This window comes from Lepisma saccharinum, chromosome 30 (assembly GCF_977018435.1).
Source record: "Lepisma saccharinum chromosome 30, izLepSacc3.1, whole genome shotgun sequence".
Classification (NCBI taxonomy): Eukaryota; Metazoa; Arthropoda; class Insecta; order Zygentoma; family Lepismatidae; genus Lepisma; species Lepisma saccharinum.
This window is the reverse complement of record NC_139258.1, coordinates 36,864,683-36,884,279: the sequence shown is the minus strand read 5'-3', so window position 1 is coordinate 36,884,279 and position 19,597 is coordinate 36,864,683. Positions and strand designations below refer to the sequence as shown.

Here is a 19,597-nt window from a genome sequence, read left to right as displayed (position 1 = left end):
GTGGTTGTACGTGTTTCAGCCGAAATGTAACAACGTGAACCTCGGATACTTCCCTTATCAGCACAAAAGTACCACATGGCATCTGGAGACAAACCTGTAGATATCAACCTTGCAACGAGATTTGCAAATATTTGCCATGTAGCTGGACGTAAACAGCCACGTGTAACCTGTAAGTCCAATGAAATTTATTGTTGTTGATATTTGATATGTAGGCTGAAACAAAATCCGATTTTGACACTTCATTTTGAATACGTTTTTTTTACCATTCTCATATCGTTGGTTCACTTCTCCCTCCGCGGAGATGACTGCTGATCTTCTGGCTGGTAGGCTATGATGTTCGGTCTTCTGGACGCAATTTCTCGCTTTGTTTTACAGCTAATAATGTGGTTGGTAGTTTGTCATTTTTCACAAAATTTGTGTGTTCCTTGCAACCCTGCCATGTGCTGTTTCGCCGCAGAAAATGACGTCACAGATACGATCAAATGTTGTGTTGGGTTGCCAGCATCCAGGTGGCAAAACGGTCTTTTTTGAACGGCTGTAGCGTCGAATCGACACACCAACGAGAAAAATGTTACTGAAAAAAGTTGTTTGTTTTGATTTCCTCCATACGAATCTGGTTTCCGTGGGCGCAATTAAAATGACACCCTGTGTGTGTGTGTGTGTGTGTATTTATAATATATATATATATTGGCAATATGTAGCCGATATCATGATACGGGAAAAAATATCTTATTATTTGTGACGATATATCGCGATATCATCCATACCTACTCAGAAGGCTGGTTCCGTGCAAAGAAATTGAATTAATAATCACCCTAGGCATTAAGTGTGTACTGTCTGAATGTTTGCAGCTCTTTGCACTAGATATTTACTTTTACAGTGAACACTTTAACTCCCTTTTGTCATGGAGATTTGGGAATTGCCCCATTTCACTTTGATGTGACTACCTCGGACGAGAGATGGGATGATGCAGAGGCTGATGAGGATGAAGAGGAGGAAAATAATTTCACAGAACCACCAGGGTAAGTAATACTCGGATTGCATTAATTTTGAAAATTGTTGTTAAATGTATTCTGCGTTTGTAAAGACAAGTCGAAACTAGAAGTTGACCAGCAGAGCCAAAGTTTTATCAGTGGAGAATTGTAGTGGTGATTTAATTGCCTGTTTCCATTTTTTTAGTGAACAGTAGTCAGAGATATGAAATATTGAAATGAATTACCATAAACTCTAGAATTGTTTTATCTTTTTTTTTTTGTCATTTAAAATAGAGAAGAAATACAGTACAATAGAGTAAAAGGTTATATTGTTTTAATTTTTTTTTTTTGAGCCGATACCAATACCCTGAGCGATTCCAACAGGTACACTTTCATCAAACGTTCAATATAAATGTTCAAGCAGAACCTCATCAAGACACCCGTAGCATTGCTGATGCAGTAATAGAATGCCGGTACTTGTATAATTCCAGTTTAACAAAAAGGCTAATTTCTGAGTAATAAAAACTCATCACGTCACATTCGATTAATAACATTAAATAACTCCCAAATTATTCTTGTGTAGCATTAAAGCACTTTAAAATGTCTTGTGACCTTTTTCTAGACCCAGAGGATGCAAAAAAAGAAGAAGAAGCAGAATTTGTTTGAAATGTTGGAAGCCTTTTTAAAGTGTTGCAGTTACCCCAAAAATAATCTGTGGATTATTACAAGTGTCCCTGCTTCAATTTCATGTAAACAACAACGAAAATGATATAAAAATATATACAAATTCACTTCAGATATACAGGGTGTTTCTGTGATCATGTTACAGACTTGCAGGAATGATGGAAGGGAACAAACGCAACAAAATGAGATAGGGAACCCTGGTCCGGAAATGCCCCAGTCAAAAGTTACAAGCCCAAACCTTTGAAGGGCAGGCAACCATAAGAGATGTCTGGGGAAGTGGAAAACAAACACAGAAGAATCACTGTACTGGCTTTAAGGAGTGGTAACTGCAGCCGTCATTACAGTAGTTGTTCAAAGTGATGCAACCCTGCCTCGATACAGGCACGACAGTATCGCAATAAGCTCTGTCTCATCCGCTCTAATATCCTAGTCATTCAGACCAGATCACAGGCTACATTACTCACAGGTGTCTCGTAGACAACACTATTGACACGACCCCACAAAAAAATATCAAGTGGGGTCAGATCAAGTAAACGGGCAGGCCAAGCAACAGGTCCGCCTCTCCCTATCCACTGCTGAGTAAAGGTCTGCGTCAGAATATCACAAGCACCAGCTATGAAGTGGGTTGGGCCCCCCATCATGCTGAAACCACATGTGTTGATGAACGAGATGTGGGACATGTGGTCGACCACACAGCGCTGCAGTAACCATTCACTAAACACGACGCGGAGTGCGAAATCAGCTGGACTCAAGGCATGGACACACTGTGGATGGTATGGGTGCAGCTGCTGCTCCCTCGGAACTGTCCAAACGGTACTATGGGCCACACCAATTTCACATGCCACAGCCCGTGTACTAATGGATGGTTTTCATACCACCCGATCCAGCACTGCTTCTTCAAGGTCAGGTGTTCTTGCTTGTGGAATTGAGGTCACACTTGCCCTGTTTCCCATAATCGTTGGAAAAGTCTGGGAAACATGGTGTGCGCTGGATGTCTGTGCTGTGGATACGTGGTTCGATACAAGCTTTATGCTTCCCTAAAGTTCCCATTTACTCGTCCATACACAAACACCATACCAGCCAGTTCCTCTAGCGTATACTCCATTGCATTGATTGCAGCCGCAACACTCGTGCTTCTAGACTACACACATCGAGTTTGATGTTATGTTTTCTCCAGGTGATGGATTCTTTGCCCTTTCTTTTATGGTTCCCTTCCTCGTGGAGCGTGGTTGCCTGCCCTTTGAAGGTTTTGGCTTGTAACTTTTGACTGGGACATTTCCGAACCAGGGTTCCCTATCTCATTTTGTTGCGTTTGTTCTCTTCCATCATTCCTGCAAGTCTGTAACACAGTCACAGAAACACCCTGTATAATAATGCTCATTTTGACCGGCTCTTTTTATGCCCAGCTGTCCATTATTCTCTGTCATTTGCAATGAAAGTAAGTTAGTGCTGTGTCATTATAGTGGGGGGTAATATGTAAAGTAAGTTAGTGCTGTGTCATTATAGTGGGGGGTAATATGTAAATAACATGAATTTTGCTCTGAACATGTGAAGCTTATTATGATTATAAGAAAATATATATAATAATCCGGCATAGCGCATACAACATAAACATAAGTAATGAGTAACCCTTATGTAACTTATGGCCATAAGTAAATGTTTGTCGGGATCCCTTACCTTTTGTCGTCACTTATGCGGTGCACTTCCTCACACACACTGTTCCTACTTTAGATTGAGGAGGTGGTTGTGGTCTGTTGTTGGAGGGGATAAAGGGGCCACTGGTCCCGGATTTCTTTTACTTCCCCTAGGCTGGCTGATGTTCCGGCGACATGGTGTGATTTGTTTTAATTATTGTTCAGTAAACACACGGAAGTAGTTCAATTTAAACAAGATCAAAACACAGTTTTGATCGCTGCATGGTGCTGTCATCTGTTCACCAATCACACTTCGCCTACTTTGGTGGCTGATGGTCCGGTGACATGGTGTGATTTGTCTTAGGTATTGTTCAGTAAACACACAGAAGTACGTAGTTCAATTTACACAAGATCAAAACATGGTTTCTCTCTCTCCGCACTGTACTGTCATCTGTTCACCAATCGCACTTCACCTACTTTGGTGGCTGATGTTCCCGCCCTGCATACCTGTACACACATACACAGAGTTTTTTCACAGCTTGTCACATACACCCTCACTCCTGTCACCTCTATCTTGTTGTGTCCTGTCCTTCCCCAAAGATGCCAAAACTTCCCCCATGTCCTTGCAATGTTGCCGGTTTTTTGTAGGTTGTCAACAAAATTGCACTTCACCTACTTTGGTGGCTGATGTTCCGGCTTCATTGTGTGATTTGTTGTGACTTGTCCAGTGGCTCTAACACACACACACATACACTAATACCTACAAAAAAGAAGAAGAAACAACAAAAATAATACCATAGCCAGTGACACTTGCCCCGAGGCACGGTGCTTCCTCTCGCCATGCCAAGCAAGGGACTGAGTGCAACCGAGAGAAAAAGGAAATCCTACAAACTTCTAAACTGATAAAATAAAACAAATAGGCAAAATATATAATAATAAAAAAATAATAAATTTAGAGTGGCACTACAGTATCGGCCAGCAGTCACACAGAAGGGTAGAAATGCACAACCTTCCCTCCCCACGGTGACATTTATCCCTTTCGAAAAAACTCCGGAATCAGCCCAGCATGATAATAATGCTGGCTTTGAAAACATCCACGAGTTTGCAAGCAAGAATTGACAATATATGGTTTATTTTATTTCCACATGGTATGGACCACCAGGTAGTTATATGCCTTCAATGTCACATTTGGGCACAGCACTTTAGTCCTTCCATTGGTCTTGTCATATGCTTTCCATGAGGGTACAGCATTTCTCGGAAATGTACATGGAACTTCCTGTGGTGGGCCCCTAAGTCACAAGGAAGGGTGAAATAACCTTGGAAAAGGACAAATCCTGACAAATGAGTTGTTTCTCTTGGCTGCTCTTCTAACCACTCGAGATCATTTGTACCAGCTGGTATTGGCAAAGAATATTCAACTGATACTCATACCACTGGTATCGGCTCAGCCCTACTCTTTGTCCTCAGCAGTTTTTATGTACATATGAATTTATATCTTTTTTTTAAAAAAAATGTATTATCACAGTTAGTTAGTTAGCATATGCAGATGATGTAGACTTACTGGGGGATGATGTGAATACAATTAAGAATAATGCTAAAATATTTTTCAAAACTTCTAAAGAGATAGGTTTGGAAGTTAACAAAGAGGAAACTAAATATATGCTTACAGGCCGAAACCAAGTGTTAGGTAATAATCAAAATCTAATTATTGATAACAACTTGTTTGAACCAGTTTCCAAATTCAAATACTTAGGAGTAATATTAACAAATGAAAATTATATTAAAGAGGAAATAAAAAGTAGGCTTAATTCAGGAAATGCATGTTACTTCTCTCTTCATAAACTTTTGTCTTCTCGTTTAATATCTAAGAAACTAAAAGTTAAAATATACAAAACAGTAATTTTGCCTGTAGTATTATATGGATGCGAAACTTGGTCCCTTACATTGAAAGAGGAACATAAATTGAGAGTATTTGAAAATAAGATCCTTAGGAAAATATTTGGACCCAAAAGGGATGAGGAGACAGGTGAGTGGAGAAGGTTACATAATTTAGAACTACATAATTTGTATTCATGTCCAGATATTATTAGAATGATTAAATCAAGAAGATTTAGGTGGGCAGGCCATGTGGCACGAATGGGAGAGGAAAGACGAGTTTACAGGATTCTTGTTGGGAAACCTGATGGTAAGAGACCTGTAGGAAGACCAAGATGAAGATGGAGGGACAACGTTGAGATGGACCTAAAGGAAATCGGTAGGGATGGAAAAGAGTATATAGATCTTGATCAAGATAGGGACAGATGGAAGGCCTGTGTTGCTGCAGCCATGAACCTTCGGGTTTAAGAAGGCTAGGGAGTTAGTTAGTTAGTTAGTTTGTATTATCACAGTAATTTATTCACACCCCAAAATTTTCTCCACACCCCTCCTAAATTTTTTCACGAAAAAAAACATTTTGGCTCTAAAAATCAAGATAACTATTTAAAATTAAATTAAAGAAATTAATCGAGAAATAAACTACCCAATTGAGCAACTTGGAAACATGAAATGCAGCAACATTTCCTGACTTTGTATTTGAAAACCCTGCTCTTGGTACCAGAAATATCCTCTCCAACCTCAAGAAATGTAGCTCTGTTTGTGTATCTGATGTTGTTTCAATGAATAAAATGATTGGACCATTTCTTCATAATATAAGTCTCTCATGTCAGTGGGCACCAGAAGCAAACAACAGTCAATTAAAACTTTGATATTTGCAGTATATTATTCAGCAAATACGATGGATGTACATGATATAGGGTGTTTGTAATTAATGTACAAAGTTGTATCGATAATTTTTGGACACCCTTGTATAAGGGCTCTCTTTTATGTGAACTTAAGTATGTGTTGCCCCACATAATTTTTATGTGCTTACACTTCGTTAGGTAAATGATAATATGGGAGTACAATGATCAAAGGTTTTCCCCTTGTATGAATTTTAATTTGAACAGACATACTTGTAGTTTATATTGTAGGCCTCCCTGATGGAGTAGTGGTAACGTCGTTGCCTTGTAATCAAGGGGTGCCAGGTTCAATACCCAGTGGAGGCACATAGTGGTTCGGATCCCACTTTAAACTGTAGGTTCAGTCCCAATTAGCCTATCTGTCCATAAACTGGACTTAAAACAACATATCGAATTTATATCGTGCTTGACAGTTGCACTAGTAAAATTCACACCTTACTACTTGCAATGGAAACTTTCAACATTATGTTAATCCTATGTTGATGGTAACTTTCATAATTTCTGATGCAAAGGGAACGGGGGGGGGGGGGTGTTGGTAAAAGCATACAAGTAGCCTGTAATTCATTCAGTGCAGTAATAATACAGAAACAATTTCTTTTTAGACCAGATCCCAGCCCTAAGACCAGAGAGTTACTTTTATCAGATGATGATGATGACTATACACCCCTAAGAGCACCTAAAGAAATGTCTAAAGCTCTTAAAATGTGGAATCCTGGCATGGGGAGAGGTAAGTGCCATAAATGAAATGTGCTTCTTTTATTGATATTTTTTTTTCAAACCAATTTTGTCACATATTATACTCCTCTCAGCTCCAACTGGCAGCTTTGAAACAATGATTCGGTGATCAGTTAAATTCTCTTCGACTGACCAAAAGTTCCTGGTGGGACGAAACAAATGAGCATCGCATACAACGGATGTTGCCAAATGTACTGTAAAACAGAGAGAGAGAGTTAATCGGTGCCTTTTCTGGATAAAAGTTGTACAATAGTAAACAAAACATCAAAACACTGTACAAACGACCCAATAAGAACAACTGACAAAAACAGACATGTGATTGGCAATGTTAAAATGCGAGAGTGATGTAACCCCTACAGAAAGAACCTTCATAGGCTTGGCCATGGCATTTTCACTTGTAAAAGAATTCTGTATACCTATGTCAACGTATATTATTTCATGTACAATCAATTATAAGCTTTGAAAATTAGTTTTTTTTTTATGTAACTAGAATTGAAACTGTTGAGAGGAATGGAATGGTTGTAAGAGATAGAGACCTATATTTTTTAAAAATACCTCTTTATTTCTTAACTACTTTAAAACAAATTTGAGCTGAAAACAGGCACCTTTAATTCATAAACAAAACTTCACCCCCAAAGTCCCAATGGTGGTCTGCTAAATTATGTTCATTGCAAAATAACATTGGATAAGGTAAGATCCTCAGTCGGAAAATGGTTGCTTCTATCACAGTTGAGTTGTTCAGCTCCAATATAACTGACTCTTTTTTGTTTTTGTTAAATTTATCCTATCCTATAGCTGTAACATTAATCAAATTACAAATAAATGTGCTCTCAAGAAATATTACATCAAACAAACAGTGTGTTTAAATGCCTGTAATAATTGTGAACTACAAGAAGACCTGCAATTCAATAAATACCTCGGAGGCATGCATGTTTGTAAAGAATTAAAAAGTTGTTTCAATAAAATGACAACATTGTTAAATACGTTAATGAACACTGTTGCCGTCGACTAGATATTGCCTAGGACATTTTTTCTGCAGCTGCAGCGAAGAGGGAGGCCGTTACGCTACCCTAAAGAGGCAACAAGGGAGAAGAGGGTGTCAATGCAAGGAAAAAGCGGGGAAGGATTTTGGTGCATAGTGTTCAATGGGGTTATTCATATGCCTGTTAAGGGACCCTGTTGCCGTTCAGACCTAATGGATCAGCAAGTGTTGTCACATCAGATTGGCAGAAAAGAGCTAAACCCCACCTAGGAATACCATTTCTGTGAAGCAACTATAGGTAGACTGCAGAGCCAAGGCTGGATTCAACTACAACTGAGACCAGTTAGGTAATAGACGAAAATATAGTTCCTTGGTGTGATTCATGATTTGGACAAACCTTGGTACAACATACTAAGTTGGCAACAGTAGTACGAACAGCTGGCTTTCCTTCCACAAAGGAGCAGAGTTCTGTTATCTGCTCAGCGCTCACCACATAAATGTCAAACTGACCCGAAAACAGGGACGGGGCCAGAAATTTTCGACTGGGTGGGCAGAAGCGCCATATTGATAGATTAGGGTGGGCAGTATAAATGTAAGACCATATATAGTAGTATATGTGTGTATGTAAGTCGTATGTATCACCCTCTCTCTTACATCTTTTCCTTTTTCTTATCCTGTTTTCCTCTTTATTCTTTTCTAATCTACCATCCCATCTTGTTCCATTTCCTTTCGCTTTGTCTCTGATGTACACAATTATTTCAAGGAAGTGTTTAGCATGTGCAGCCATACATTCTAACCACATTATTTCAAGCATGTTAATACAGTGAAATAAATGTGAATTAGGTTTAAGCTTGTGTTGCAAATACAAGGCACATACTTGATTTTATGTATTCGGCGACAGTGATAGATTGATTTGATTGGTTGATTTATTTGCTTTATTTTACTTCGCTTTTTGTGGCACTTTTGGCTAATTTGCGAAGATGGGGATGAGTGATGAAATGAAGAAATTGATGAATGAACGCTCACTCACAAACATCCATACTCAGGCCGGGATTCGAACCCAGGACCCCTGGCATCGTAGCGCGATGTGCTAACCACTCCGCCACGGGAGCCGGAGCGACAGTGATAGAAAGTGCGATGGTAGACAATCGTGAAGTTTCTCGTAATTGCAGACATGTTCCTGAGCATAGTATTTTCATTGTATGAGTTTTTGACTAAATGAGTTTTCTTACTCCTTTGGGGATCACTTTTCTTAGCTTACAAGGTTTGCACAACTGACAAATGTATCTGAATGTTTGTAGTAGCGGCGATCGGGTGCCAACATTTGAGGGGCAAGGACAATATACTTTTTATTGATAGAAAAGGCTTAGCATAAAGAGGCCATAGTGCGGGGGCAAAAAGTGGCAAAATGTGGCGGGGGTACTGCATTCCCCACTTCCCGCTCCTCCTAATTGCCGCCACTGCATGTTTGGATTAAAATGAACGTCTTATTAGGAGTGATTTAAAACACACATGGAAATCCAATTCTTTGTTTATCGTCCATGAAGTATTCCTAGGCTAATGAAAGGCTATTTTGACAAAATATCACTCATATGTAATAAACAAGTGAGATTGAAAAATCTGTTCAGAATTGAAGAGATTATTAGCTAAGTTGCTATTCGTTTTCTGAACTCTCATGTATCTAATGCGGGAGAAGCAACACAACACACATATGGTTACATGAACTTTTTTGAGGTAACAAAATGATTTAGGACACAAGGAATTCATCGAAGTTGATCACCGTAACAGCAATAATTCATCTATTTTTTTAGATGACTTGGGTTGTATGGCGTGACCATTTCGAATACACTAGAATGTCAACCTGTGCATCATACCCTGGAAACTTAATTCTTTCAGGACAACGAGTCCCTGGAGCCTGGAACCACTGTCAAAGTAATAATTTATGAGGGTTTGTATTTTGAGTGTCAGAATGTATTTGTTTTCGCCCCTTCTTTACTTTCATCTAATCACAATTGAAATGACTTAAAATAAAACAAATCAACCACGACTTACTCTTCCAAAAATGGGAGTTTCATTAGCTTGTACCTCTTAGAAAGTTGAGTTGGTAGTTTCAATTGCACAGCGTTTCATTAGTGGATCAAGGCAGCTAATTCCGTGAACAATGACGTCAATTTCCGAAAGTCTCAATTTGTCTCAGGCAATCACCCTCTTAAAATGGACGCATCTTCTGTGGTGATAAAATGACACGTTTGGTGAGAGTTCTTTCTGCATATTTTTTTTCCAATGGCATAACGCTGTCGCATTATAATGAAGACGTCATGTGTTGAACTCCCCCTCTTCTGGGGGAAGCACAATGCACACTGGTTCGGACTACACGTTAAACTGTAGGTTTAGTCCTGATTAGCCCATAGTAGAGACCTGTAATTTTATATGTAACATTGTTCATTCTTTAGACTAATATCCACAAAGTTTCAAGAATTTACAACAATTTCTCTTTTTATTACACGTTGATGATCAGTAAGAAGTGTAGCCACATGTAAAACAATGGAAAAATCTGAGGTCCGAGCAGTGATAAAATATTTACTCAAGAAAAATCTAACACGGAAAGACATCCATGCAGATATGGTGGGAACTCTTGGAGACTCTAGCCTTTCATATGATCCAGTGAAGAGATGGTGCCGTGAATTTAAATGTGGTCGGCAGACCTGTGAAGATGAGCATGGTGGTGGCTCATCTGCAACGGTGACCACGCCAGAAATGATTACAAAAGTGCATGACATGATTTTGGCAAGACCGGCGAGTGACTGTCCGCCATATAGCAGACACATGTGGCATCTCAACTGGCAGTGTGCATTCAATTATTCATCATCATTTGTTAATGAAAAAAATCTCTGCACATTGGGTCCCGAGAATGCTGACGGTCAACCAAAAGAGGACACGTCGTGCGACAAGTCAGAACCTGTTGCGGACAATAAAGGCTGACAAACCAAAGTTTCTGAAGAGATTTGTTACAATGGATGAAACGTGGGTTCACCACTTCGATCCCGAAAGTAAACGCCAAAGCATGCAATGGAAACACCCCCAAAGAAATTCAAGGTTCAACCATCAAAGGGCAGAGTGATGGCATCTGTGTTCTGGGATGCAGAAGGAATCCTTTTGATAGATTATCTCCAACAGGGAAAGACAATCACAGGTGTTTATTTTGCAACCCTAATTGAAGAATTACGTACTGCCATCAAGGAGAAACGCAGCGGAATTTTGGCCCGTGGTGTGTTGTTCCATTGTGACAATGCTCCCGCCCACACCTTCCAAGTTGCAGTGGCTACATTTCATGCAGCAGGGTTCGAAATTGTCCCTCATGCCCCTTATTCTTCAGATCTGGCCCCCAGTGACTTCCACCTGTTCCCGAACATGAAGAAACACCTTCGTGGAAAACATTTTGCCAGTGATTCCGAGGTTATGGATGTTGTGAATGCTTTACAGTACCAACCACAAGAATTTTTTTCTGCTGGGATTGAAGCACTGGAAGGCTGATTGGAAAAGTGTGTTATGTTGCAGGGGACTATGTTGAAAAGTGACAGTGATTCGGTTTTCCTACGAGGGTTCCTTCTATGTCAGGGGCGGAGCATGCTGAACCACCCTCGTATGTGGAGGCCCGGAGCTTACAGCACCAAGCCCTCACTCCAATTCCCTCTACACAGTTTCAGTTATAACTTCTTGCCAAGTTACATTTTGTGGTTTATTATTATATTTTTTACCACATCCGAAGTACCTAATTTTTTTCATTATGTGGTACTTTTTTAATCATGGAAGTATTCATTTGATCACAGTTTTTGTTTCAATAGCTCTAGTAATTACTTTCACTTTCTAATGAGAAAATTGATTTTATATAAGATGATATGTGAACATTTCTAGCATAGATAATATTCACATGTTATGAACACCAGAATACACTTATTTATTGAATCATTCATATATATCCAAGTATATGTACTTATTGAATTTGTTTGGGTGGGCAATCGGGTGGGCACAGGAATTTTTGGGTGGGTGCTTGCCCACCCGTGCCCACCCCTGTCGCCGTCCCTGCCCGAGAAAAGTGTGTTTTTTTTTCTTCCCTTTCGCACCTCATTGCAAAGAAACAGACACATTTGAAGAAGTGACAAGGGTCTACCACTATTCATTGGATTTTCATGGTAACTGTCTCATGAGTGGTAGTTCTTTCTAGGAGTGTTTGTGGCTAAATCACTGTGCTGATTGCAAAACAAGGACGAAATGAACAAATATCCAGCTCGAAGACATGTTTTCTTTACGGGGGGGGGGGGGGGGGGTGGATGATAACATCTAGCAGGCATAATTGTCGTACTGATAGCCGGTAACACATTTGCACATTTGAAAGTCACGCCACGCCACTGAAATACCCACATTCATGAAATAAAATATAGACATTTACAGTTTTCTTACTGTGTGTTTTACCCCCCCCCCCCAAAAAAATGGTAGCTCCTATTGGAAACCCCTATATTTAAATTATTTACTAGAATAATAGTCACATGGAACAAGTTTTATCATGAGACCTCTCATTTTTGGAAACCTAAACCATGTGGGCTATTTTTTCTACTTTATTGGCTTTAGTAAGATCGTAATCCTCCTTCAGTGTTTTTCAGGTTGGGTTGGTGTTGAAGTCAAAGACTTTCTTTCTTTGGTTCTTTCACCACTCCTCTCTTTCTCATCTTGGTCTTCCCTTTGGCCTCTTTTCCATTCCTTGTGCAGTGTTTGCATGTTTGGCAAGGTAATTTACTAATTAAGTTTTTTATGTAAGTTATGCGTAATGTACTAGTAATTTACTTTGCATAGAAAACCTGTTTTATTATATGTAAAAAAAACTAATTTTCTGTCATTAATTAATAATATAAAAACTACTTTAATTATATTACATTTTAAACTTTAATTTTCTTACATATTTCAGCCCAAAATCATTATTTTTCTGAAGATTGTTTATAGAGCCACCTCACGCCCACTTCCTCACTAACAGATTTTCAAAAGTAGAACTGTTCTGTGCCATATTTTGAAAAATTGAGAAACTTGTCTGTCTACTGTGTGTACCATGCAAGAGACCTGGGTTCGATCCCCAGCAGGGGAGAACCGGGATTTTTTTCCGCCTGTTCAAATGGCTCCGGCACCCACCCAGCATCATATAAAGTGGTTGCCTGGAGGAAAATCTGGGGGGTAAAGGTGGCCAGGAGCATGGTGCTGATCACATCACGCCCACCTTCGGTTGTTATCAAGAATCTGGGGCCCTATACGCCTTCATGGTGTGGTGCAAAGCACAGGGGAGCACTTTACTTTTTTACTCTTCTTTGACATATTTTTAAAAATTGAGAACCTGTTGACATATACATCTTGCATTAGTTCTTGTTTTTATAACATAAAATAACTATTAACAACAATTTATTTGGATTGGATTTCAAATTTTAGTAACGGTTTCAAATTCATTTTTCATATGTATAGTATATATAACTGTAAAAAAAACAGTGATTGGAAACTGGAAAAGTGCGAAAATTTGTTGTTCATGTGACAATTAGCAATGAACGTCTACTAGTATAATAATTTAATGAACAGAACATTTAACTACTTATTTTGCGTTTGTTGAATTCCAATATAAAAGCACATACAAATTTTGAAGGACAGTTTTTTAAGCCTTTTTTCGTGCCACTGCCAACTGCCATACACAAGAAAAACCATCGAAAAAAAAATTGTTTGATTCTAGTTTTTTTTACACACTTTACATTTTACATACGAACTTTATGCATTTTTTACATGTCATGTAGAAAGTCTTTTTTTTACATGTAATTGCACAACCCTGAGTGTATGCCCTAAACTGCAGTTTTTCTGCCCACATCCTCTTTGTGTGTCCAAACCAACTCAACCATAAAAAAGTAAAGTGCTTCCCTGTGCTTTTACACCATGCCATGAAGGAATATAGGGGGTGTGGAGTTAGGACCCCACACTTTCTTGATCAGGGGCAAAGGTGGGGGTGATGTGATCACCACTCCTCTGGCCACTTTGCCTACCAGAGCTTCCTCCAGGTGCCCACTTTATACGATGCTGGATGGGTGTCACAGCCTCTTGAACAGGTGGAAAAATAATTGTGGTTCTCTCCTGCCGGGGATCGAACCCGGGTCTCTCTCATGGCAATCAGACACCCTACCATGCCTGATCTATTCAGTCCTGCAACTCACTACCCCCACACCCTATGAAATGTACTCATACTTTATTCTGATATTTCATCTTACTGTATTATATTGTAATAATATATTTTCTGTTCTTTAGGTTCACCTGTCATGTCTTCACCCAATGTAAGGCGCACTACTTCTGCTGTTTGTAAAGACAAGTCGAATCAAGCAGCCATTTGCAATGGAAGTGCTGGCCAGCAGAGCCAAAGTGATAGTACTAGTTTATCAGAGGATAGGTGTAGTGATAAAAGAAACAACACGGAAATGAACAATAATTTATTAGAAAAAATAAAGTTAGTATCCATTGGCCGAGGCCGACCCCTGGAGAGATTAAAACTGCATTCCATGCCAGAAAAATTAGCAGAAATAATGCAAAATAATTCTTCAGAAGACTGTAATAAAAAGGAAAGCGCTGTTTCTACTTCCAAATCTGCAGAGCCAGCTTTGTTAAAGACTTTACAAGATGGTCAAAGAAAAACAGGTGAAACAAAATGTAACGAAGAGCCATCAAAGAAACTTGTGCGAAATGTTACTTCATCGGATAATGCTAAACAATCAAACAACAATGCAAAAGTAACAAATTCTAAGCAAAGTAAGTTTTAGTGTAGGTTATACTTTAATTTGATATAAAAGTTTTCAAAAGTGGCATTTTGAAATGAAATACAGGGTGTTCCAAAAGTCTCCGTACAAAGAACTAGCATTCTTTGCACGTGAGATGCCAAAATGCTATTTACTCATAACAGATACATCAACCTTTTAAAAATTTAATGGTGGAAATGCATTGACGGTTCTGGTTCTCCAAAGCTGCCATTATGTGATATTTCTCTTTTGAAGCGACGATCCTTTGGGACACCCTGTGGTTAAAAGAAATCAAGATGTGCAAGGCAAGGTCAAGATGATTGTATTGAATATATAAAGTAAGTGAAAGAGAGGGTGGACCACCGGATGGTTGTTGAAGAGGAAGAAAACTTAGCATTATACTTATGGAAGTATTATTTTACTTGTTCTCTTTGGAATATCAAACTTCCGATGGTGTAGAAAACATACAAATGAAAAAAAAAAAACATTCTGAGTATTTCATTGCGGTTGGAAAAGTCAAAATATCAATTTGATTGGATGTAACTTAAAGTTGAAGTTGCCTCTCCATAAGAAATATATGGGATCCTGTAAATATTTATTTGTCATATTTTTCACAGTTAGTAATCAACTTAACAAACTGGTTCCACTTCCAACATGGTTACGAATTCATGCTCTCTTTTGCCTCTGTCATTATTTTAAATAGCGGTACAAGTTATTGAAATAAATGCCCACCTGCTGGTGCAAAACTGTCCCTCGTAGCCTTAACCCATCTGCATACCTAGTTGTCGAATCGACAGCCTGTCTTAACGTCCGCTTGCCGTACCTAGTCGTCGAATCGACAGGTTCCCGATTTTCATCATGTAGTTTCTCTTTCTGTCAATAGATGGCAGAGGTTGTATGATCTTTCAAATCTATGACGTGTATGTTTGTGCTGCTAAGTTTTTCATACCATTTCTAGCGTGTTTTGTTCAGTAATTTCTCATGTAAACAAACCTTCATTTGTTACGTCTTGCAAACATGTTGCGTAAGAATGTTGTAGAAGATTCTGCGATTGAAAAGTTGCTTTTCGATAGCGATGAAGAGGAAAATGTGGATTTTGGAAGTGGAGATGAATACGGGGATTCATTTTGTGTTAGTGAAGTTGAAGAATCTAGTGAAAGTGAGGAAGAGGTGGCTGTGGCAGGAAAAATATAAAAGGTTGAGGAATGGAAATGAACAGATGTGTGTGATCAAAATTATTAGGTGAGTTTCTATTTATGTTAAATGGAAACTGCATATGTGCATACTTATTACTGTACTCCACTTCAATATATAAAATTTTCACATAAATTGCTTGGATAGTTTTCACAATATTTGACATCTTGTCTTGCTGTGCAACCATCACGGGAGATAGCAAATTTAAATGGTATTTCGTGGCAAAAAAATTGGCATTTAAATGGTATGCGGTGGTGCGAAACTGTCCCTCGTAGCCTTAAGCCATAAAATAAATTTAAAGTGATTCCTTGGATGCAACTACAATTTATTCAAAATTAAGTAACATTTCAATTCTCTTACAGGTCATAAAAAACAGGATGACACATGCCAAAACTTATGTACAAAAAATTTGTTGTCAAGTCTAGAGAAAATCATTGTTCCTGGAAGAGGCAGGGGGCAGTTGGTAAGTGATAAGAATGGGAGTGTAACACTTACATTCAGTGAAACCTTGATTTTATGTTGTTTTTTTTTCAGGAGACCAAGCTCAAAAAACTTAAAATTTGATAGAACGTAATCAAGGAAAATTTTATAATATTTTGCTATGTTGGGACCATCAAGATTGAATGCATTATATGGGAAAATGCAAGATCAGGGTTTCACTGTAATCATATTTAAGATGTATACAATTTGAAACTTCTTAATTGACCATCCCTCCCAAAAGTTTGGAAGTCCAGAATTTGGTGATGTGGCAATATTGCACCTTTGCACATGTGTATTGAGTTTAGACTTTCAGAGGATAAAAACTGTGGTGAAATGTTTATGTTCTCATGCATTCCATGACATTATCGTGAATTCTGAAATTATTTTGTGGTGAAGAAAACAATAATTTTGATTTGTATTAAACCTGTAAAAAAAAGAAGTTGAAGGAATTCAATAGAAAGTGGGTGATTCGCCCTTAATTAATTAATGTCTATAATTAACTAACTTCAATGGATTTTGCCTTGGAAATAAAAAAAACTGTCAATATCAGAAATTTGATGCAGATTTAAATTATTTTTTTGGGAGAGAGTAGTCTTTTAAGAGGCGGTTCTTTTTTTCGTATTTTTGTTGATCTGGTGCATTATAAAAGAAGCTGGCAAAATATTCTTCTAATTGACAACCCTCTCCTTCTTATACATAGATGTCAAATTTTTGATGGCGGCAAAATACATCAAGATGGCAGAGAACCATCTGATGTCCATCTTAAGTTAACTTTAATGGATATACATATTTAAAAAAATGGGAAATCTCTCCATATCCATTTAGTAGGTAATCTGATGAAGTTGCAGCCAACCTCCATGGCATGATGCCAAGAATCCCAGCCTGGACATTGGTGTTCTTTGTGAGTGTCCCTTCATCAATTTCATCATATCATCACTCATCCTTATCTTTGCGAAGAGAAAAATGCCAGCTTGTTGAGGACTTGAACCCAGGTCTGTGGAATGGCATACCCCTGCTCAACTAATTAGGTTACTGAATCATTCCTGATTTTCCTCTTCTCCTTATTAACGTGTGTGAAATTCTGTCTTATTATCAATACTGCAATAGGATCTCTCTCTCTCTCTCTAGCTTTCGAAATACTGATAAAATTGACAGTGCCTACTATCCCCTATTGTCTAGCTTAAAGTTGACACACACAGGAGGTGTACTTAATGGCATGTGGGACAGTCTCCACGTGGCTCTTTCATGCACTTTTGGCTGTCAACTGGGGCGCCTGCCCCCATGCCCCACTGTGATGCCATCACTGGTTCTGGCTCACATTTACCAACTTTTGCCATGATTATACATTTTGCACGTGATGAGATGATATTATATTGGCTGTGTCACCCAATCCCCTCTTATATCCCCAGCTATTTTTTTTTCATAGTGCCGTGTTGACATGAAATTGGCATAACATTGTTATCAGGGAATCCTTTATTTTCGATTTCATATGACCATGAGATGGGTGATGCAGCCGGATCTACAGTAGACTGTGAAAACTAAGAATAAATTGTCATCAATTTAGAGTTAATGGTAATAGCAGCACCCCACCCCTTTCACAACTAACATTCCTCCAGCAAGCACTTCATAAATTTAGCTCCTTGAAAGTCAGTTTTAACTCCATTTAAGATCAAATTTAGCTCTTTTTGGCAACACTGCCAGGATGGCCGTAGGAGGCAAAGAGAAATGCATTGGGCTTATGAGAGTATCATTTGATTTGTTCTCTTGGGAATATCAAACTTCCGATGGAATAGAAAAATATATCAACGGGAAGAGGGCAGTTTGAAGCCAAGCGGAAAAGTCAAAACTTCCACTTGATTAGTCGTAACTTGATGTTGAAGTTGATTTCCCATAAGGAATACATGGGATTCCGAAAATTCTTATTAATCATATTTTTCAAATATCACGTCCAGCTTAACAATTAACATAAAAAAACACTTCCACTTGCAACATGGATAGAAAGTAATACTTTTGATATACCCAGTTTTTTTAGTAGCAATGCCCATTCGGGTGATATTGAAATAAGTGCACAATTGGTGCGTAACTGTACCTCCTCCCCTTAATAGAAATTTAAGCTCAATAACTCAGTTTGTGTAGCAATGGCATGGTATGCTAGACACCCCGATTGATATCCTGGTCAAGGCTTGATTTTTGCTCAAATTTCCATGTAGTACACCTCCAGTGTGTGTCAAGCTACAAGGTAACAAAACTGTAGTATATGAATTTAACCTTTGTATTCATAAAAATGACAACAGTATGTCTGAATTTTTCATTGCATTGAACATTTATACCTATAGTTATGTCACACTGATAAAATCATATGTAATTTTACTGGTAAATCAAAGTACCAATTTATTTGTCTATACTGATAAAAATACTTAATAATGTATTTTTATTATTGTTAATAATAATACATTACATTTTTTCATTTTCTCTTGGTAGGTTTCTGCCCTTTTGAATAGACCAGGAAGTCTTTCGTCTTTTGACAAAAATGCATCTGATAGGTGAAGAATAGTCATCCATTTACTTCAAATCTCATTTGCAAGTAAGTACATGTAAGTGTATGTGTATCTGTAGAAAATATTGCAATATTTTTATATTCATGCAGAAATAATTACAGTGGAACCCTAATTTTGGATTCCTGGATTGAACATTTTCCTGCATTTTAAGTTCTTTCACCATGCTTTTGAACACACAAAATTGAGGTTCAACTATAACTATTTTCCTGTAGTTTACGGTTATTACAAGCATAAGAAAACAGTTTTTCGTTGTGACGTTTCAGGAAAACATACGCTTCCTTCATCAGACATTTATTTTCATTTTGACTAAAAATACAGTTATAACAATGGTTAGCAATTTTTTAAACAAAAAGAATCCGTTATATAATGGATGTTGTCAATGTTACATTGTTGTAATATAGCAACTTAACTGTGAAAAGAAGCAGTCTGTTTTATTTTTATTTCAGAAAAATAGCATAAGAAACACAACGAATAACTGTTTTTTATGCTTGTAATAACCGTCAACTATAACTACTCACTGTTTTTTCATCTTAGCACTAATGACCAATATGCTAACATGACATACACGTATATTTATTTTAAAAATTATCCAGTGTAAAGCACTATTTATTGCAGAGCCACAGTGGTCCAGTTGGTAGAGTGTCTGACTTTGACGTGTGAGACCTGGGTTAGATTCCCGGGGTGGCTGATCTAAGGCATGAATTTTTCTGGCCTTGTTCCTACATAAAGCAGCTCTGGGGCTCACCCATCCTCAAACCAATGGTTACCTG

General features: G+C 38.2%; 1 protein-coding gene across 1 annotated transcript in view; it reads left to right on the top strand.

Moving 5' to 3' along the window:
* LOC145981843 (uncharacterized) overlaps positions 1-19,597 on the top strand; it is a 50,016-nt gene that overhangs the window by 24,303 nt on the left and 6,116 nt on the right. Inside the window, exons 4-8 of the mRNA XM_083115284.1 lie at positions 881-1,022; positions 6,672-6,796; positions 14,114-14,608; positions 16,152-16,252; positions 18,751-18,853. Coding sequence (XP_082971410.1) covers positions 881-1,022; positions 6,672-6,796; positions 14,114-14,608; positions 16,152-16,252; positions 18,751-18,816 — 929 coding nt within the window. The 3' untranslated portion in view covers positions 18,817-18,853. The remainder of the gene's footprint in view (positions 1-880; positions 1,023-6,671; positions 6,797-14,113; positions 14,609-16,151; positions 16,253-18,750; positions 18,854-19,597) is intronic.